The 19,834-nt window shown below is 45.2% G+C and overlaps 1 protein-coding gene across 3 annotated transcripts; it reads left to right on the top strand.

Annotated features, from left to right (window-relative positions):
• Window positions 1–22: 22 nt before the first annotated feature.
• On the top strand, window positions 23–19,596 carry LHX9 (LIM homeobox 9). 3 transcript variants are annotated; one of them, XM_032422441.1, is made up of 6 exons: window positions 23–50; window positions 5,207–5,325; window positions 7,323–7,525; window positions 8,746–9,101; window positions 15,142–15,344; window positions 16,599–16,856. In XM_032422441.1, the coding sequence occupies exons 1-6, from the start codon at window positions 23–25 to the stop codon at window positions 16,854–16,856; spliced, it is 1,167 nt and encodes a 388-aa protein (XP_032278332.1). The 3 variants fall into 3 exon arrangements, with proteins under 3 accessions (XP_032278332.1, XP_032278333.1, XP_032278331.1); XM_032422442.1 differs by lacking the exons at window positions 23–50; window positions 16,599–16,856 and adding an exon at window positions 19,540–19,596 and having other exon boundaries at window positions 5,152–5,325; XM_032422440.1 differs by lacking the exon at window positions 23–50 and having other exon boundaries at window positions 5,152–5,325.
• Window positions 19,597–19,834: the final 238 nt, after the last annotated feature.

The following is a 19,834-nucleotide window of genomic DNA, read 5'->3' as shown; positions in this document are numbered from 1 at the left end:
ATCAACTCCTTTTGCTCTAAGAATGCTGAACGGCACCACTCTAGAGGCAGGTGAGTTATACGCCAGGTTCCTTCTCATTTCCTCTGCCCTTTTTCTTGGGCTGGTGTGCACATTGGTGTGTGTGTGTGTGTGTGCGCGCGCACACGTGTGCGCGCCTTCATTGGGTGAAAGAAAGAGGTGTGTGTGTGTGTGTGTGTGTGTGTGTGTGTGTGTGTGTGTGTTAGAAATTAAATCGCGCTTCGAAGGCTCAATGCAGTCTCGTTCAGTCTCCTGCCAGGATTCCTGAAAGCTGCGTTTCCCTCCTTTTGCCTTTCCTTGAACGTCTTTGACTTTTTTGAGGATGGAGAGGGGGAGGTGGAGGTCACGGTGCAGCTGAGCCGCGAGTTGTCAGCAGCGTGATGGATGCGCCTTCGATCCTCCGTGGTGCTGCTGGGGGCGTCTCCCCGCTGGAAGGGATGGTGGGGGGCAGGGCTGACACCGTTTCTCACCTGTGTGGGGCTTAACTGGAAACTGGCTTCCCCCGCATTTTTTGTTCAATGCAAACCCCGCGCAGCCGTTCCTGCGCGCGACCTCAGAGGACGCTGTGCGGGACGTCTCCCTTTATTCCTCGGGCGGGTGAGGGCCCACGGCACAGCAAATGTCAGGTAAAGGGGCTTCGGATTTCGGATGTGGCAACCGCCCCCCGGGAGAAGAAGCCAGGGACCACGGAAGACAGAGATTTGAAGGGAGCAAACGACGGTCGGGTGGCTTTGCGGGTACAGAGGATGTGCGTGGGTCAGAGTGCACGGAAGGGTAGGGCCCTGCGGCGCAAGCGGCGCGCAGCTGGGGCGCGGCCCTGAGTCTCCCCTCGGTGCAGGAGGGCTCCCCCAGCTCCGCTCGGCCCGCTCCCATCTGTCTGGAGGGAGGCCCTCCCAGCAAGACTGAATCAGAGATGCGCCCGTGCGGCAATGCCAGTGGATCTGTTTGAACATAGAGATTCCCTATGCCCACCGACTAGAGAAAGGCCTGGCGGCTTGGGGCCATCGGCTCACCTCCTGCCCAGCGCAGCCGGGGAGACCAGGACTGAGCGCGCGGTTCCCAGCCCCAGACGACGTCCACTACCCCGGGCCCTGGGGTGCTCACGACAGTGCCCAAAGACAGACACTGCTTCAAGACCTGCACCTTTCAGACCAAAGGGGCTCCCCAACCAGTTTAACAGGGTCAGGAGGAAAGGTGACCTCTGCTCTTGAAGGGCAAACTGGGGGTACAGGATCTTGGCTTCCAAAAGTCAGATATAAAGAGAACTTAAGTTGCCAATGCTCTCAAGAGATGGGTCTGCAGGGTTATTTTCCTCTCTGGATCCTAAAGCCTCTACTGCTCCCTGGGTAAAGCTATGCCTTCCCTTATTTCCCCTCTCTTGCCCTCTTGGGAGCTTTTCTGGGCCAGAGCCTGGGACAAACTTGCTGCCTTCTTGGAGATTCCAGGACCCTGAACCATCAACTCCCTCCCTACTGCTCTGCCCCGCTAGCGACCAGCCAACTGCTTTTCTGAAAGCGGCAACAGTAGCCGGATGGATGGATCATGGAGCAAAGAAGAGAATGGACTGCGTGTGCCCAATTGTGAGGAGGGTGGCAACTGGCCAGGGTTCTGCCCCACCACTCCAAATAGAGCTCTGAGTTCAGGGAGGTGAGTTGAGATCCTATTATGGGCTGCAGGTGGGGGACAGCCCCTTGCACCTGTCCCATTTAGAGAGGCGGAGCCCCAGGAAATGAACCAGGGAGCACTCCAACTTTTATAGAGCACTCTCAGGCGATTCTGAGGGACACCGGGCTCCAGTACCTCCTCTCCAGAGGTGAAAGAAATCAGAGCTACAAAGATGCTCTCCTTAAAGCACTTACTCCCTTTGTGTATAAGAGGTAGTGAGGGGGGGCCCTCTTAGGTAACCTTTTGGGACTCCAAGACAAAAAGGATACCCCAGATCACACATCCAGTTCTTGGAGCATGTCCTCCCACCCCCCACCATGGGCATCCTCTTTAAGGAACTGTGAGAGGAGGCAGAGCTGGGCGGGTGGGGAGCAATTTCTGCAGAACTAAAAAGGACCTCCCAAACTCCAGCAGCACCCCCTGCCCCACCCCTAGCTCTGCAAACTTCCTGCCTTGGCTGAGAAGGAAGACTCCTGGCAGTACACTTCTTTATGGGAAGTAACAACACCCACTGGGTGCAGGAACTTATAACCTAAGTTTTATTTAAAAAGCAGGCATAGCTGGGATCCAACCCCAAAGCTGACTGTAGAAGGTGCTCTGCCCTGCCTGTACCTGATAGACGATTAACAAATATTTGTGGAACAGATGAATGGATGAAGGATGGTGTACAGGACTTCTGTGATTGGCTTCCTTGGAGATTTCACAGAACTATTTTTCCTGGAGCTGTTTGTTAAACTTTCACTTCATTAAGTCTCCAAAGTTTATCTCTTGCAAGAACAGGGTTGTGTTCTTGCATTCTTTGTTGTTTTTGCTGAGCAGGACCAAAATTCAACAACAGCCAAACCTAATTCCAACACCCCCATTTGGTAGGCGGGCAATGGGTGTGGGGTGTGAGAGCTGTAGTTTAGTCCAGAAACTAGACAAAGCAGGTCGCTGGATTGAGGTCCCAAATTTACTTTTTCCTTGGAGCTTCCTTGGGTTGCCTGGGTTGACTGATATTCTTCTCAAAGACCCCACCTCTTTCTCCTCCTCCTCCTTCTCCTCCTCCTCCTCGGGATCTGAGTCCATTTAGCTGCTGACTTGTGGGAAGGCAATCTGCCCCTTTGTGAGAGGACCTGCTGTCTCTGAAAGGGTTGCTGCTCCCAGCCCCTCCTTGGGGCCCTTCGTTTGTGCACGTGGGTTTGAAAAGCTCATTGATTTCCATCCAAAGGGGCTAATTACATTACTTACAGTAAATAGCAGCCCTGCTGTCCGGTAGGGCTGCCAAAGTGAGGGGGGAGGTCTCCAGCTTAGTTCACTTGATTGGCTTCATTTTTGTGTGAAATTGTGTTTTATGAGCTGTATTCTGGCACCCGGAGGACTGTAACAGCGTCCAGTCTGCAAATAACATTATTTTTGACCCCGAGAAAAGAGCAAGGGGAAGCAGTGGAGTCTTGGGTTTCATGGAAGAGGTGACTCCAGCAGCTTCAGAAGGCGATGCTTTGGGACAGGAAGTCAGACTGCTGCACAAGTTCCCTTCCGCCTCCATTCTTGTCTGCCTTCCCTTCGCTTCCTTCCTTCCTTCCTTCCTTCCTTCCTTTCCCTCTCATTCTCATTCTCTTATTTCTTCCCTTCCCCTTTTATTCTTCCTTCATCCTTCCCTGCTCTTTCTCTTCCTCCCTCTCTCCCTTCATCTTTTCAGATTTGACCACCGTTCCCCTAGAGGGAAGCAATCTGCCAACAGGGTACTCCTCTGAGGTACCCAGGGTGTGTGGAGACATGAGCCATTCCTGGGAAAGCCGATGATGGGGAGTGGTGGGAAGCAGGCAGGCAGGAGGAAGGAAAGAAAGGGGGAGCAGCCCTGGCTTCCTCCTTTCGCTGATTATAAAGTTGGGTTGGTTCCTGCCACTGCTCTATGCTTCGGGCCCCTAGGGGGCTTCTGGTGGTTTGAATGAATCGACAATATCAGAGTGTTGCGGACACTTTTTAATAGGGCCAAGGAGGGGCCACCGCTAGTGGGAACAGAGGGAGACAGAACAATCCCGCCTCTTGTGAGGCGCAGGTCTGCCGTTCTGCTTGTCAGCTCTCACCTTCCCCTCCTCCACAGCGAGGAGCCCCTTTCACATCCTCCTAAATGTGCGGTGCATCCAGTTTTACAAGCCCCTGTCCTGCCAGGGCGGTGGGAACAGCACGCAATAGGGCACGCACTAGTCCTGCAGGGGTCCTCCACTGGCTGCCCACATTGAGGAGTTTCAAGTGGGACACTAGGATCACCAGCAGTTTACATTCAATCTTGAGTTGGGTAAGAGAATACCTCACCCCGTGTCATGGTTCAGTTGAGTACTCCCTCCCCCCACCAAAAAAGTCCATGCCCTGTCCTCTACATTCGTTTTTCAAACAAAACCTTTTGGCCAAAAGTAAACTTCAGAATCTTAGGTTCTTGTAGCCTGTTATTCACGTTGGGTGATGTTCCAGGCCCTGGTAGGGTGGAGGGCCTCTAGGGGAGGTGAGGCGACCTGCTTTTAAAAAGTGAGTTGAGGAAGAGGGGAAGGGAGGAATATCTGTTTAACGTTTGCGTATTTGGGGTCCCCTGTAAGTTAGGGACCATAAAGTCCACAAGGAGGACACCCAAAGTTTGGAGCTGACATCCTGTATGCCTTGAGCTGGGGTCTGATCTTGAACTTGGACCAAATAGGCTTTCTGCCTCCTGCACCAGGGCGGGGACAATAAGGGCTCCTTTTCCCCTTTAAAACATGATTACTGAGAACTCTTGGAAGGATATGTGTGTTTGTGTGTGTGTGTGTGTGTGTGTGTTGGGGGGAAGTAAATGCCCCCTCCTACTAACCCCCCCTCCAACCCCCTCCCTTTTGTAATGTTTGTCCCTGCTTGCCCATCACCAGGGGGTTGAGAGGAGTATGACAGGTCTTTGTTGTCTGAATAAAAATCCGCGGCAGCTCCAGGGAGAGAACTCCTCCTACTAAATTATCAAAAATGGGCTGGCTTTAGTCTCTTAACAAATTGGACACAGCTACGGCAGGAGCAGTCCCCAACCCAACCTACAGGCACTGGGAACTTGCAAGCAGCCAGGGACCGCTGAAAATAGCACTTCTTTTTCTTTCTTTGTGTTCAAAACTATTTTCTTTCTTCACCAGATTTTGTTTTCCTCCCCCCGCTGCAGTTGTTTCCCATTAGTAACTCGATCTCTCGGAGCAGTAAGATTCGCCTTCTTCGTCTCCTTTCCCCTCCGCCCCTGTTTGTTTGTTTTCTGCACATCTCCTTCAGGGAGCCGCTGGGCTTTCCCCCTTCTTTTTCTTTTTTTGTTTTTTCTTTTCCGAGCAGACCAATTTCCACTCCGTCTGCCTCTTTCTTCTTCCCTCTCTTCCTCTTGCCTTCCGTCCCCGAGCGTCTCTGCGCTCCTCCAACACGCAGCTCTCTGCCGTCCCTTCTGCTCCTTCACTCGGATGAGCTGAGAGCCGCGGGCGTGTGTATATGGAAATAGTGGGGTGCCGAGCAGAAGACAATTCGTGTCCTTTCCGTCCCCCAGCCATGCTCTTCCACGGGATCTCCGGAGGCCACATCCAAGGCATCATGGAGGAGATGGAGCGCAGATCTAAGACCGAGGCCCGCCTGGCCAAAGGCGCTCAGCTCAACGGCCGCGACGCGGTAAGGACGGGCCCCTCGGCGGCGGGAGCCTGGCGCCCCAGCGCGCTCCGCGAAGCCGAGCCTCCATTCCCTGGCCGGCCGAGCTGAGGATGGAGGGTCCTAGGGACGTCCGTTCCAGGCTGGCGGGTGGGTTTTCTCCGGTCTGACTGCCTGCCGGGCTAAGAAAACCCCTTTTCTGACTTGAAATGTCTCCGCAACCGAGACCCTGAGCTCGCTACTCTGTGCCGCAGCTGTTCCCGGCAGAGCAGGGAGGGCCGAGAGTGAGAGGACGGGGATGTCCCCTTCTGCAGACCTCAGACTCCGGTCTCCGGCCCCGCCTGACTCCGGGCGCCTCCCGGGCGAGGACAGCGGCAGGGAGGGCGAGCTGGGTGCGGGCAATGCGCGGACGGCGCGCGCGGCCGAGGCGTCGGGGCCAAGCAGGAGCCCAGGTGGTTCTAGTCTCTGGGTGTGATGACGGGATCTTTGGAGAGGACTCAGACTCCACTGGGCCACCTTCAGTTCTCAGGACGCTCGGAGCGCGGCACTGCCTAACCCAGCGATTTTCGGGGTCTCGGGCAGCCCGGCCCGGCCCCTCTAGCGAAACAAGACTGCGTTCAACTTCCGGGCCGGGCGGGTGTAACGTGTAGGGGGGAAATCTAATAAAAACCCGGAGGAGCACCTAGCCTACGCGCGAGAACTTTCTACCCTTAAACGATATAATCAACTACCACTGTTACTACTATTCATATTAATAAAAGTCACGTCCAATTAATAAAGCCAATTAATAATCTATGTGCTTCCCTTTCCCACTTACGAGCCGGAGGGGAAAAACTACAGAAGTCTCCGGAAATGATTTCAGCCAAACAGAGCTGTGTAGATCCTTCGACATCACACCCGGCATTGTAGCTCGAACCAACCCTTTAGATTGCTCCGGCGGGTCAGTGGTGTTTTGGGTTACACCAAGTAGCCGAGTTGGTGGATGTTTCCACATTTGCAAACTGAACATAGTGTGGAGGGCCCCAGGTCTGAGTAAAGGGAAGAAACTTTACTTTTCCAGGCCCGCCAAAGTTTTGTGGGGAAGTCCAGCCCATTTCTGCTAGTCTTGAGGGAAATGACCAGTGGTTACTTTCTTCTTTTTCTTTTTCCTTGTTGTGGCTATCCTGTTTAAAACCAAAAAGCAACCCAAACCCGAATCTCGTAGAGGGGCTGGGCTCGTCACGGTGAGGTTTCCTCATCTTCAGCCTGGTCGGTGGGTAAGCGGGGGGCGGGGGAAAGCTGAACTTGGGCACTAAACAGATTTTCAGGACACAGGTCTCCCGGGTAGGTTAATGCAGGGCGAAAGGGGGACTGTGCAGAGGGGACTAGACAACGGACTCTTCCTGGGAACAGGCACTTTATACCCTTACTGGGGAGAGGACCAATATCCCTGGAAATGAGAGAACAGCCAAATACACCCCGGTCAAAACAATGTCGACCAAATTAGGAGCACAGGTATCATAATCTCTCCCTTCCTTTTAATTTAACGCTGCCTATAAGAATTTAGGGAAATGGAATGGTTTCAAAACAATCTGTGTTCGTTCAAATTTCCTTTCCATTCCCCAGTAAAAATTTCCGTTGTTTTATTTTGTGTGCGTTGAAAGCCACAATTTTTAGCATGTATATTCGAGTTTGGGAGCATCCGCCAAACTATACTCAATGCGCTCCTAGCATTTTTAAAAGAGTTTCGAGGTGGACGGCATGTCTTTAAGGTTTTAGAAGAGGGTGGAGATGGCCAGCCTGTGTTTAGGTTAATAGTCCCGGGAGAATGCGAACGCCGGGTTCAGGCAGACACCGCAGAAAGGGAGTGAGTCGCAAAAGGAAAAATCGCTAACTTTCCCCCGACGTTTGCCTTTGCGCTGTGGCCCCTGACACTTGCCATGCTCCCGGAACGACTGAAACTCGCGCTGCGGGGAGGGAACTCCGCGTTGTGCGTCCCCGCCGCGCTCCGTCCTCAGCGGTGCGCTGTGCTTGCCTTGCAGGGCATGCCCCCGCTAAGCCCCGAGAAGCCTGCTCTGTGCGCCGGCTGCGGGGGCAAGATCTCGGACAGGTACTACCTGCTGGCTGTGGACAAACAGTGGCACCTGAGGTGCCTGAAGTGCTGTGAATGTAAGCTGGCCCTCGAGTCCGAGCTCACCTGCTTCGCCAAGGACGGTAGCATTTACTGCAAGGAGGATTACTACAGGTATTCCCGCCCCTATCCCTTACGCCCCGGTACACCTGGCGGGGCCACCTGCCCGAGCCCGGGAGCCTCTTCTCTGTCCCCCACCTTTCGCCCCTTCGGGGTCCGGTTATCAATCCCGAGACAGGGGAAGTCCACTGCATACGCCTTCCAGCTGCGCCACCCCCACCAAGGGCGGTGAGGATGGGTGGGAGGAACACCCGAGGTCAAGAGCTACCAGTGACTATCCCCCACTCCCGACACTTCACAGTTCAGTAGAGGGAATCTGGAGAAATCTTGAAATAGTGAATGAATATGTGTCTGTCGACCGAGACTAAAGCGGGTATTTTTTTTTTCTTTTCTTTTTTTCCGTTTACTACGAACTGGGCGAGACCCGCACCTTGGAATTGAACTGGTGGCCGGCGCAGCCGGAACCCGGTGTTAGGTTTTTGCGAGGGTGGCGGGAGACCACGTAAATGACCATGAAAAGGAATAATCGCCGTTGGTGAAACCCAAGCCACTCAGTTCTGAGTTCCATTTACTGCTAGTTAGAACCTTGCCGGCTAGCCTGGCGAACAAACTCCAGGGATGTTTTTTGATGCTTCCCAGTTATTTTTTCTGGAGTGGGAAAGAGAACTATGTGCAAGTGACCTAGCTCCGCTCTCAACCAAAGGGAGAGAGGTGATTTAAAAAGAATTAGATTTCTTCTGCAAAAGCGTCTGTCTGAATGCTTTCAGGCACACGCACACATCCATAAATAATAATAATACCACCCTTCATAGAGTGTTTTGTAACGGATGAAACCCTTTCCCTTGGCATCGCAATTTAATATTCTTTACATAGCGTTTGAGTTAGCTAGTGCGGGTTTGTTTGGTTGTTGGGCTTTTTCTTTTTCTTTCTTTCTTTCTCTCTCTCTCTCTCTTTTTTTTTTTTTTTTGGCTTTTTGTTTGTTTGGTTGTTTTTTTTTTTTAAATCTTAACTTTCCAGAGAAGGAAACTGAGGATGTTACCCGATTCTTCTCATTTTAATGTAAGGGTTCTTTGTCCTGCTTCACCCACCAGAACAGGTCATAAGCAAGTAAAATTAATGACCAAATGGACCGGTGTCCTCTTCTGTCAGAGCCCTCCTAGGTGTCAGTCTAGGACCACTGCTGACCAAACTCCAGGTGTCACGGGTGGGAGATGGCCCTGCCTTTGCCTCACCCAGCGCCCTGACTTGACGTTGTTTTGTTTTTTTTTTTCCAGAAGGTTCTCTGTGCAGAGATGTGCCCGCTGCCACCTTGGCATCTCCGCCTCCGAGATGGTCATGCGTGCCCGAGACTCTGTCTACCACCTGAGCTGTTTCACCTGCTCCACTTGCAACAAGACCCTGACCACGGGCGACCATTTTGGCATGAAGGACAGCCTGGTGTACTGCCGCGCCCACTTCGAGACCCTCTTGCAAGGGGAGTATCCACCGCAGTTGAGCTACACCGAGCTGGCGGCCAAGAGCGGCGGCTTGGCCCTGCCTTACTTCAATGGCACTGGCACGGTGCAGAAAGGGCGGCCCCGGAAGCGGAAGAGCCCAGCGCTGGGAGTGGACATCGTCAATTACAACTCAGGTGGGCCCTTACTACTCCCCCTCACCCCTGCCCCCCTCCAGCCCTGGCCTCTGGCTGTCCTGAGGAGGATTCCATAGAGTTCCTTTCCCATTCAAGATCTGGTGGCAAGAGGGGGTTTTGCTTAACTCTTAACTCTTTCCTCAGTACAACTCCCTTTCACTCAGAAGAAGGGGAAAGAGGGAGAGAAGGAGAGGGGGAAAGAAGGAGAAAGGGAGAGGGGAGAGAAAGACCTTTATTTAGGTTGTGGCAAAAAACACATTCATGACCCTGGGGCTGCAATGACTTCCCCCAAACAGGCAGAGCCAAAACCTTGTTGCCCATTAGTTAATGAGCCCATTAGTTTCTGGCTCCCAGTTGGAGCAAAACAGCCCCAGGGCAATTCCTGTGTGGAAGCCAAATTATAGATCCTGGAGGAGGTTTTCCTATATACTGAAAAAAAAAAAAAAAATCTTCAGAGCCCAACTTCAGTCTGTCTAGAGGGGGCAGAGGCTGTGGTCACCAGCCCAGAGTTAATCAGGAACACAGTTGGCAAGAGTGTTGAAAACCGAATCCCTGATCTTGGTGAAAAGCAGCTGTAGGGGTAGGAATCACTCTCCACAGTTGAGCTGGCCTGTCCCTTCTGTAGGTCAGGGTACTCATCCAACCAGCTCATTCCCTGTATGGTCAACCATCCGGACATCCAGACCCCTTGGGAAAATGAAAGAAGCTCCAGGTCAGGCCCACTGAGGAGGCTTAGTGGTGTGACAGGCTGCTCTTCTGTCCTCCACCGGCCTCCTCTCTTAATTAAAAACAAAATGCAGGCAACAGGCCTGAGAGCACACTTTCTTCCTTGCTTTGGGGGACACCTATCATTTATCAATCTCTCTCATTCACTACTTTCCCATGGTTGGTAGTCTGCCCAGCTCTCCATCCCCCAGGTGAGGATGGAGATGGACATTGCAGATCATAGCTTCCTCCAAGCAGGAAGGAAGCTCTTTCTTTGAGTTCCAGACACTGGGAAAAGGGGCCTGGAAAGCCCAGGCTAACTTTTGGGCAACTAAGGCCTGGTTTCCCATGCTGGGCCCAGCCCTGGATGGGAATCTCAGAGGCAGGCGACTCAGGCTAGGGAGTCCATTCTATTGGGAGGGACCTTGGGGACCTCTCTGTGGCAAACCCCACTCTGATACCATGAGTACCCAGATACCAGCCCAAGCATGGACATCCCAGAACACAGATCTTGCTGGTTTTCGTCTTCCAGTCCCCAGTGCTGGGTAGGGGGCCTGACCCATTGTTGCTCGATGGTAAAGGAACGTTATCCATTCGGATAAGTGATTTATCCACGGTCACATAGCCAGTGTGAATCATTTGGAACTAAAAGTCCTGCTCTGAGCCCGGAGTTTTTAGGGGAAGGCTCTCTGGACGAGCGGGCTCTCCCCAGCCTTGTGCTCGGCTTCCTCCTGGGGTTCTCGGCTGATTTAACTGAGAAGAAGGAATCCCAACCCGGTCAGCGCGGCGGGCGGCGTCCCACGGAGATTAGGGACCAGGGAGCTCAGCGCCGCTACACTTGTCCCTAGAGGGTTCATGCCAGGGTCGCTAGACCAAAGGAAAAGAGCGGCTGGCTCGCAACAGACCCCACCCGGACCGGTTTGTGTTAGGGCCGCGGGCGCAGCCCCGGGTTTTGCCAACCCCCGGCTGCGGGTCGCGGCCTCGTGCTCGCCCCTGCTGCGCTTCCGCAAGGGCTTTTGGTTCGGGGCCACTTTGCCCAGCGCGCTCATTTCATCTCCTTTGATGCGAGGTCCCCGGAGCAGGACAGGCAGGGCACTAATTGTTCTTTATTAATAGAAGATGACATCGGAATCTCGAGCCGCTCACCAAGGCCCTAATGCCCTAATTAGAGAGAGACAGAGACAGAGACCAAGAGGCCGAGACCCACATAACGAGCGAGTCCTTTGGAGAGAGGGAATCCCTCAGCCTCGAGAAAATGTGCGGAAGGGTGGCGATTTCTAGCCACGCGGCAGGAATCCTAGTTTTTGCGCTTGTTTATTTAATCTAGCTAGCTAAAATTGATTTTGTCTTGGATCTTACTTTATGTTAGAAAGATCCGGGGAGCTTTAAGAACAGTAGAATTTAGTATCCCCTACTTCTAGAGCTTGCACATTTATTTCTTAAGAAAAAAAAAAAAGAATGAAAATCTCCTTCCACTTCGGTCTTTAGTTTGCAAATTAGTGCTGCTGCAAGGTTTATTGAGAAAGGTGATGCTGTTTTGGTCATGCGGGAGGAAAGGGTTGCTGAGGCCTCCCTATCCTGTGTTTGTACATCACACCACCTCAGACTGGATGCTTATTAATTAGCATCCACCCCATCCTTTCCGGACTTTCCCTAGAGATACAAATGAATAGTATATACTTCTTTAAAATCAGATGAAAATAATCTAGAGAAATTGGGTTAAGGATACATGACCAGAAATCAACCCCGGTATTAAAAAAATGTTTATGAATCTAATGCAAGTTTGTTACAAAACTAGCAAAAGAAAAGCTTCAGCAAATTTAAAACATGTTAACTCATTATTTTAGCTTTCTCTGGATCTTACATTGTCATCTCTGCTTAAATGTAACCTAGTCTCAGAAAGAGTAAAATTGACACTAGACAAATATAATTTATACATCAATATATTTTAAAAAAAACATATACAAAAAATGTGTTTAGGATTCAAAGACATCGAGAGAAGATGTAAAACTTGGTAAAGATCACTTAGTGCTTGACATCTGGCAAATACATTTTAATGAGAATATTCCTAATTTAGTTTATACCTCCTTGTGCAGATAGCAGGCAGATATTTTAGAAAGAGACATAGTTTATTTGGAATGCTGGATTGGAAAGCAGCCCTCCAGGGGTGAGAAGAAGATTTAGTCTAGGATAGGCAACTCTTATTTGGGTAATTTAGCATTAATGGAGAGACTACATTTTTTCTAGTTTTAAAAATCTCCCTTCCCAAGTGTAGGTTTTCTTCAATTCCAAACTTCAAAAGCTCCTGATGGTTGTTAAATTAGCCTGGCACTGACCCCTAGTGGTCTCCCAGGGATCAGTTAGTTCTCAGAAGGTTATATACCTTCAGAACAGAAACTCACTTCAGTATAGGTGACCACTTCGTAAGTGACTGGAAAATAAAATATTTAGATCTTCTCACTGACTTTATAATGCCAGATGTGTACTTAGAGGTGGATGGTTAAAGCAGTTTTAAGAGAGTTATCATTTCATCTCATAATTCAGGGGGAACACATATAGCTTTAGAAGTAGACCCTGGGGAAACACAATCACTTGCAAGTTTATATAATGCATTTGTAGTTAAACAAGCAATTTAGGATAATACACTGAGTTACTCTGTGGAAGAAACAGATTGGTCTTTTAAGTTGAATAATATGATGACACTGTCACAGGAAAAGCATACAGTAATATCTGCTTAATAAAAAGTTAGTCTGGGTGCCTGGGTGGCGCAGTTGGTTGAGCGACTGCCTTCGGCTCAGGTCACGATCCTGGAGTGCCTGGATCGAGTCCCACATCGGGCTCCCTGCTCGGCAGGGAGTCTGCTTCTCCCTCTGACCCTCCCCTCTCTCATGTGCTCTCTCTCTCTCATTCTCTCTCTCTCAAATAAATAAATAAAATCTTTAAAAAAAAAATAAAGAGTTAGTCTATGTGGAAACAAGTCCCATTATTGTGTTTAATGAACTAAAGTTATCTGCTGAGTTTTTAATCAGCAATAATGAATATAGAATACATATTCAGAAAAGCAATTTAATCAGACTATTCTATAATTATTTTTCATAAACTTCATTTTAAAGACTAATGAAGTACATAGTGAGGTTAGGAATCATACTCATCTCTAAGAAATATTATCTTGGGGTGGGGGAATGGCTAAGGGCATTATTTAAACACTAACTTAAATCTTCTATCCCAAGTGTAACATTCAATCTGATGTGCTGTTCAGGAAAAGTTACACGTTACTCATATATGATAGGAATGAAATTGTATTTGAAGAAGCCTCCAATGACTGAGGTGTGCCTCTTTGACCATTTTGTTGTGGGCATATTTATAATCTGGTTGTGAAATATAGCTCAGTTTACTGGAGATAAGTATAGTTTTATAGTAGGTCATAAGATGCTGTTTCATCCATTTGAGGATATGAAAGTACAATTCTGTAGAATATTTGAACCCAATATATCCCCCACTGGGCTAAAATAGGGTAAAATGTAAAGTACATTCTTTCTCTTGTCTCTGAGTACATGTTACTCTTCTGATGCAGTTTAAGAAGTCTATGTTCAACATTTGTATGTATATATCTAGCTTGGATTCCCTTTGAGTTGACTTGATTTTTCATTAATAGTCACTCAATTTTATTGATGAACAAAGATTCAAAATCTTGGTGAAATGCTTTTGAGTCCTGGCCCTGTACTTGACTTAGGGGACACAAAGGTGAAAGTTATATAATCTTTCTCTCAATGAACTCATCTGCTCTTTTGGCAAATATGCTCTCTACTTAAGTGTTTTATGGAAATATAAACAAAGGAGACATTAATTCATGCTTAATATAATGTCTTCTTACATTAGAGATAATTTCTTGTTATGTGGATTTTGTAATGAAATGTGATGACCTCTTCGTTGATGACCAAAACTACTGTTTCTGTATATATGCTGACTTAACCAAAAATAAATTTTAGAACATGACTCTAACCAGAGCATAGCAGACAAATAATCTTTTATCAAGCAGAAGAGCTAATATTAAGAAATGCCTTACTTTCTTCAGATTCAGGTTTTGTCTGCCTCCCACCAAGTGACATGATCAGGTTGATTTTAGATATTCTATTATAGTGTACTAAAATGTAGGATGATCAGATCTGAAAATGCATCATATAAGTAACTGAAGTAAGGGTTTAAAGAAAAAAAATGCCATGCCCTTTAAGTTGAGATGAAATCAGTCAATATTTAGCAAAATATTTTCATTTTGTAATCCTATTTTCTTTGCAGAGCCAGTAGGTTATTGGAAATGGCCTTTTAAATGTACAACTTTACATCCTGGGATGATGACTTTCAGGCTGGTTTCAAAGGCTGGGTTGTTTTGCCCTCAACGCTGAGCAGGGCTTTGCAAGGAGAGAGATGTCACCCTCTTTCTGCCAGGCCAGCCATCCCACTCACACACGTCCACAGCAAAAAGGGCCAAGATCTGAGTGGAGAAATAAACGCCATAAGTGTCTCTGAACTGTGAGCTGTGGGGAGCGCTTCAGGCATGAACTGAGTGAATAGAAGTCTGGGCTCATTCTCTTTCAGAAATATTTATTAAAATAACTCCAAGGGAAAACTGTTTTCTTCCTGGGATTGCCCAATGTTAACCAGTTATAGCTAAAAACCCTCAAAAATAATATTCTTAGGATTACATAAGAAATCTCCAAATTCTTATTTTGTAACTTCTCCCTTTTCTCCAGCCACTTTCTACCTTTTTCCTGATTGTGAAGACTCTAGGAACATCAGGAAAAGCTAAAAATTGGAACTGACTTAGATTCTTCCTTACTTGATAGGCTCTCAAAAACTCTCAGATTTGAGAGAGCTGAAATTACTTGTTTGCATATCCCTCATGGTAAAGAACAGTGCCTTCAGACAGTATGTTTCATTTCACAAACAGACAAAATATGGAGTCTTTAAAAACTGTGTGTGTGTAGAAGGGCAGGTGCCGATATGTATAAATATATTAGAGCTTTTCCTTTTCACTCTCGGATGTTTCTTTCACACTTAGGGCTTGTCTTCCTAAGCTTTCTAGCAACCGTTATGCAAAAGAGAGAATTTATCTAATATTTTTCTATTACATAAACTTTGGTTGTGTCCATATTAAGAGGCTGGTTTGGCGGACTCTGGTAATTAACCTCTTTGTTTGGTCTAGATATTGCTTATACGTGGGTTGACAGGCTTTCCCACTGTTGCTTTATTATCAAAGCATCATACAGCCTACCACCCCTGCAGCTAATGGCTGACTTACCACTGAGCCCTTGCTTGTTCGCTGTTACCGCAACAGGTTGTAATGAGAATGAGGCAGACCACTTGGACCGGGATCAGCAGCCTTACCCACCCTCGCAGAAGACCAAGCGCATGCGAACCTCCTTCAAGCATCACCAGCTACGGACCATGAAATCCTACTTTGCCATCAACCACAATCCAGATGCCAAGGATCTCAAGCAGCTTGCTCAGAAAACAGGCCTCACCAAAAGAGTTTTGCAGGTAAGAAACCTCCATCATTGGCTATGTATACCTCACCCCTACCCTTGCCAGTAAAAATAGTTCTCTTCCCTGTCTAGAGCAATACAGACATTTCCTGTACTGCTTTTCATTAGTTTATCTTAGTTATCTCCCAAGAGGGTGGGCTGAAATTTTGCAGGGGCTTCCTGGAGGGTGCCCAAAGACACTCCCAGGATCTTCTAAAATGCAGCCACTTTCTCCCTGTAGGTGGAGAGATGGGGCCACCAAAGCCAGCACAGCTCGCCTCACCGCTTTGCTAATGTGGCTGATGTTATTTGTACAAGTTGTGGCTTTAGAGAGTTCCATTCACACTAGGCTCAGTGCAGAGTTGAAGGGGGACCTGCTGGTGCTTTTGTATTTCAGCAAACTCTTGGCAGCCTCACTCACAGGCCATGAACTTCCAAATGCAGATCGTCCCCCTTTTTTTTTCAACTCCTGAGTAGCCACAACTACGGTGTCTCAGCAACCAACTGTAGCAAGTATTTTCCCACTTTAGTAAACCATATTTCAAAACTAAACATTGGGAGTTAGATGTGCTGTCCAATTGTTTTCCTAAACTCATAATGGTAAGAATATACAACTAATGAAATTATAGTGGGTTGCTGTGGGTCACCGGTCATCCTCTTCTACTTCTCAGTGACAAATTGCAGATACTTAAATTTCCACCAATCAGTTTCTGGTTGCTTGGGGTCTGTGGTCCTGGGTTTTTCCTACGCACAGACTACTTACCATGTGTCAGACTCAAGGATAGCCTGAAATCTGTTTCAATGATGTTCATTTCGTACGAGTCATTCTTACTTTGCAAAACTTTCAGTGATCCTGCCTCTCCCCATTCTCAAAAGATAATAATCAGTTAAGGAATCAGGATATATTTTTCCCCTTTATCTCTGTGCCTTCATTTCTATGGTATTTCCACTTAAGCATCAGTTGTCCTAAGTGGCACTTGTTAATGCTGGGGGGATATATGCAGTTGAGAGAATATCTGTAGCATTACTTGAATTAATCTGTTCTAAAAGAAAGCCAAAAAAAAAAAAAAAAAAAAAGCCCTTCTCTCCCAAGAAAAAAAAAAAATTATATTTAAAAAAAAAAAATACATTCAAAAAAAAAAAAAAAAAGAAAGAAAGAAAAGCAAGCAAGAAAAAAAAAGATAAGGAAAAAAGAAGGAAAGAAAGAGAAAAAAACAAAAGAAGTCTAAAATAAACATCGGTAAAGAAATCAATTGGGATTGGTTTGCAGGTTTGGTTCCAAAACGCACGAGCCAAATTCAGAAGGAACCTTTTGCGGCAGGAGAATGGGGGTGTTGATAAAGCTGATGGCACGTCGCTTCCGGCCCCGCCCTCAGCAGACAGCGGCGCTCTTACTCCACCCGGCACTGCGACCACTTTAACAGACCTGACCAATCCCACTATCACTGTAGTGACATCCGTGACCTCTAACATGGACAGCCACGAATCCGGAAGCCCCTCACAAACTACCTTAACGAACCTTTTCTAACATTGGTTTTTTTTTTTTAATTCTTCCTCTTCTTTTATTATTCTTATTATTCTTATTTTATTATTTACAAGATTTTTTTTTTCTAACCCACAAGATATTTGGGAAATAAAAACAACAGCTTGGTGTGTAGCATCTGCAGCCACTTGGCAAATGAGTTTACAGTATTGTCTCCTTTACAAAGTGGTTTTTTGTTTTTGTTTTTGTTTTTTTGTCTACAAAGTGTACTTGGGTTTTTTTTTTTTAAATTAGATCTTTCAGTTGGTAAGGGGAGTTTTTGAATTATTCTAATAAGTGCCTCTTAAAATTAATTGTATGTTACTTATTTCCAGAATCTCAAAGAAAAAAAAAGTGGTATTATGATGGGCAAATAATCATATTCCCAATTAAATGATTAGGTTAATAAAGAATCAGATAATTAATTAAAGTTATTTTTTAAATCTTGCGATTGTATGTGTACTTATGGAATTTTGAAAACTTCACATTGTTTTTTTAATTTTAAAACTGAAAATAATGTTTTGATCATTCTTTTTTCTTACAAATGAGGAATATGATTAAACAAAAGCATTATCTATAGCAGCTCCAAATATGAAAGATTAATTAGGTGGGAAATCTGTTCCAAGGACGTGACTTTTCCTTCTTTTTGGGATGTACATCCCAGCAAAACTTGTTAGTTAGTTACTTGTTTTTCAACATTTGAAAAATATTTAAACTCCCTGTGTATCTATGAAAATTCCATATAGAGTTTGAAATTCTATACTTTTAACCTAAAGCTAAAAATGATAGTTGTAAAACCATTCTTTCTAAATTAATTTTTTTCCTAGGGAAAATGGAAATAAGCAAAATATAATTTTTTAAGAAGTTAAAAAATCAGTATAATTTAATTAATAGATCTATTAATTGGCTTCAGCTGTACCATGATATTGTATCTGGCATTCTATATGAATAATGTTAAAAAAAAAAAAAAACCTTAGTAGACTAATATTCACAACCAGAAATCTTTGGTTTGTTTTGCTTTATTTTACTTTGGCATAGGTTGATATATTTGTCAGAAAAAAACCCTTTTCTGACATTACAGATTGAACGTTATTAGTCTTAAAGTAGATAAACTCAGAAGCCTTGTGGATGCTGATCTGAATATATTTCCTAGTTTACAGTAGCATTTTTTTTCTTTTAATTTAAGCTAAAATCTTAATGGTCTGGGCAGTGGTGAATGTTCATCTATATGCTTCTGTTGTAGTTAAATACCAATTAGAGTGTGGATTTCCTAAAAAAAATAAATAAATAAATAAAAAAGAAGTCAAGATCTATGTCTTGCTTTAGTGGATTGTTAAGAATAACTTTGCACATATTCCCCACTTTTTGGACCCCTTAAATCTTCGGTGGTCAAAGTGGCTATTTAATAGATTTTAAAGGTGTCCTTCTGGCTGTATAAATGTGTGGTTACATATTGACAGTTCACTGCCCACATTAAAGTGCATTATTGTAACTTTTGCTCAGGGTCTTTAGAAAATTAGCACAGAAAGTAGCTTATTTTTTAAAAAAAAAAAGATGGTGGAAGATAAGTTAACACTGTAACAGAAGAAAGGTGTGATTGCCATTATATATTTAGCAAGTGTGGTTATCATCTTATATGGAGCTTAAATCTTGACTTTTCATATTTCTATTACATTTTGGGCATTTACCACTAACCAGACCAAACAACCTTGGTAAGGCTGAGATCTTATTAATACACTTTTACAGGTAAAATATTGATACTTATAAATTTTGTTCTTTGACAGAACAATGTATGGTACTATAGATCTACTTTATTAAGTAGACTAATTATAACTCAGTTCTCCTATGTGCCTTATGATATAACTTGGAAGTAAGTTTGTGAAAAATCAGGATATATGTGTTGTTTGTTAAATTAACTGTTTTAAGCCCTTTTGACACCTCACTAGTTTTGTACTGTTTTACCTCTTATTTCCGAAACTCTTTTTATGGTGTATCCTGTTAGAGGGGACAAACATGTCATAGAAAGCAGTTGTGCACTCTTTCAAACATAGTTGATAAATTCAATAATCTTATATATTGAGCTTCGTGTTTATAGTACAGTAAGTGGTCTAGCAAAATTGTCCATGTTTCTTTGTTTATTGATAAATGCATTGTATAGAAACTATTTCCCCTAAATATTTATGGACCAAACAATTGTGATATATCCTATTAAATTTGTGTGAATAAACCATTTTGAATCTAAGGAGTTTTATTTCCCATCAGTTTAATTTAAGGTTTAACTGTACTAGTGTGTTTCCAATATCTGTATGTAAAAGCTATTAAAGTGGTAATACAAAAAATTTTTAAATATTCAAACATACATATAGTTTTCAGATTTCCAAACTTCTGATTCATTTTAAATGTACACACCATTGCATATGCAATGTAATTCAACTTAGAATTACCTTTAAATATATTTTCTTATAATAAAAGTAATGCCCCACCGATTTGACTCTGCCCAATTTTTAGAATTAAAAACAAGATAATTAGCAGATAAAGTAATTGCATGAAAAGAAACTTAATTATGATTAAGATTTAATATTAGGTCTATTGAGCACAAATGGATATTTGTAAATCAAAATAGAAATTGCAGACCCCTAAAAGCCAAGTTGCTCTGTAGTTAATAAATTGTCACTATGATTTTTTTCAGGGAGAACAAATCTTGGGGCATTACAGCCAAACATCCCGACGTTTGAAAATTCCCTAAAGTATTAAAAGAAGGGGAAAAGTTTGATCGGAAATCCACTGCAGTGAAGACAAAGACAATATTAGGTTATGATAATCATACATTTTAAAATCTATTGAGCCAAAAAAAAAAAAAAGAGAGAGAGAGAGAGAGAGAGAGACTTAAATGTCATTTACTGAATGTTAACAAAAACTCTGTTCTTTATGGTGTCTAACACAAATGGAGGCTTAAAGTTATGTGGTTTAAAACAAAATTAGAT

The sequence above is a fragment of the Phoca vitulina genome, unplaced genomic scaffold (genome assembly GCF_004348235.1).
Source record: "Phoca vitulina isolate PV1807 unplaced genomic scaffold, GSC_HSeal_1.0 scaffold26, whole genome shotgun sequence".
NCBI lineage: Eukaryota > Metazoa > Chordata > Mammalia > Carnivora > Phocidae > Phoca > Phoca vitulina.
Note: the sequence above shows the minus strand (reverse complement) of the source record. Positions and strands in the feature narration are given on the sequence as shown.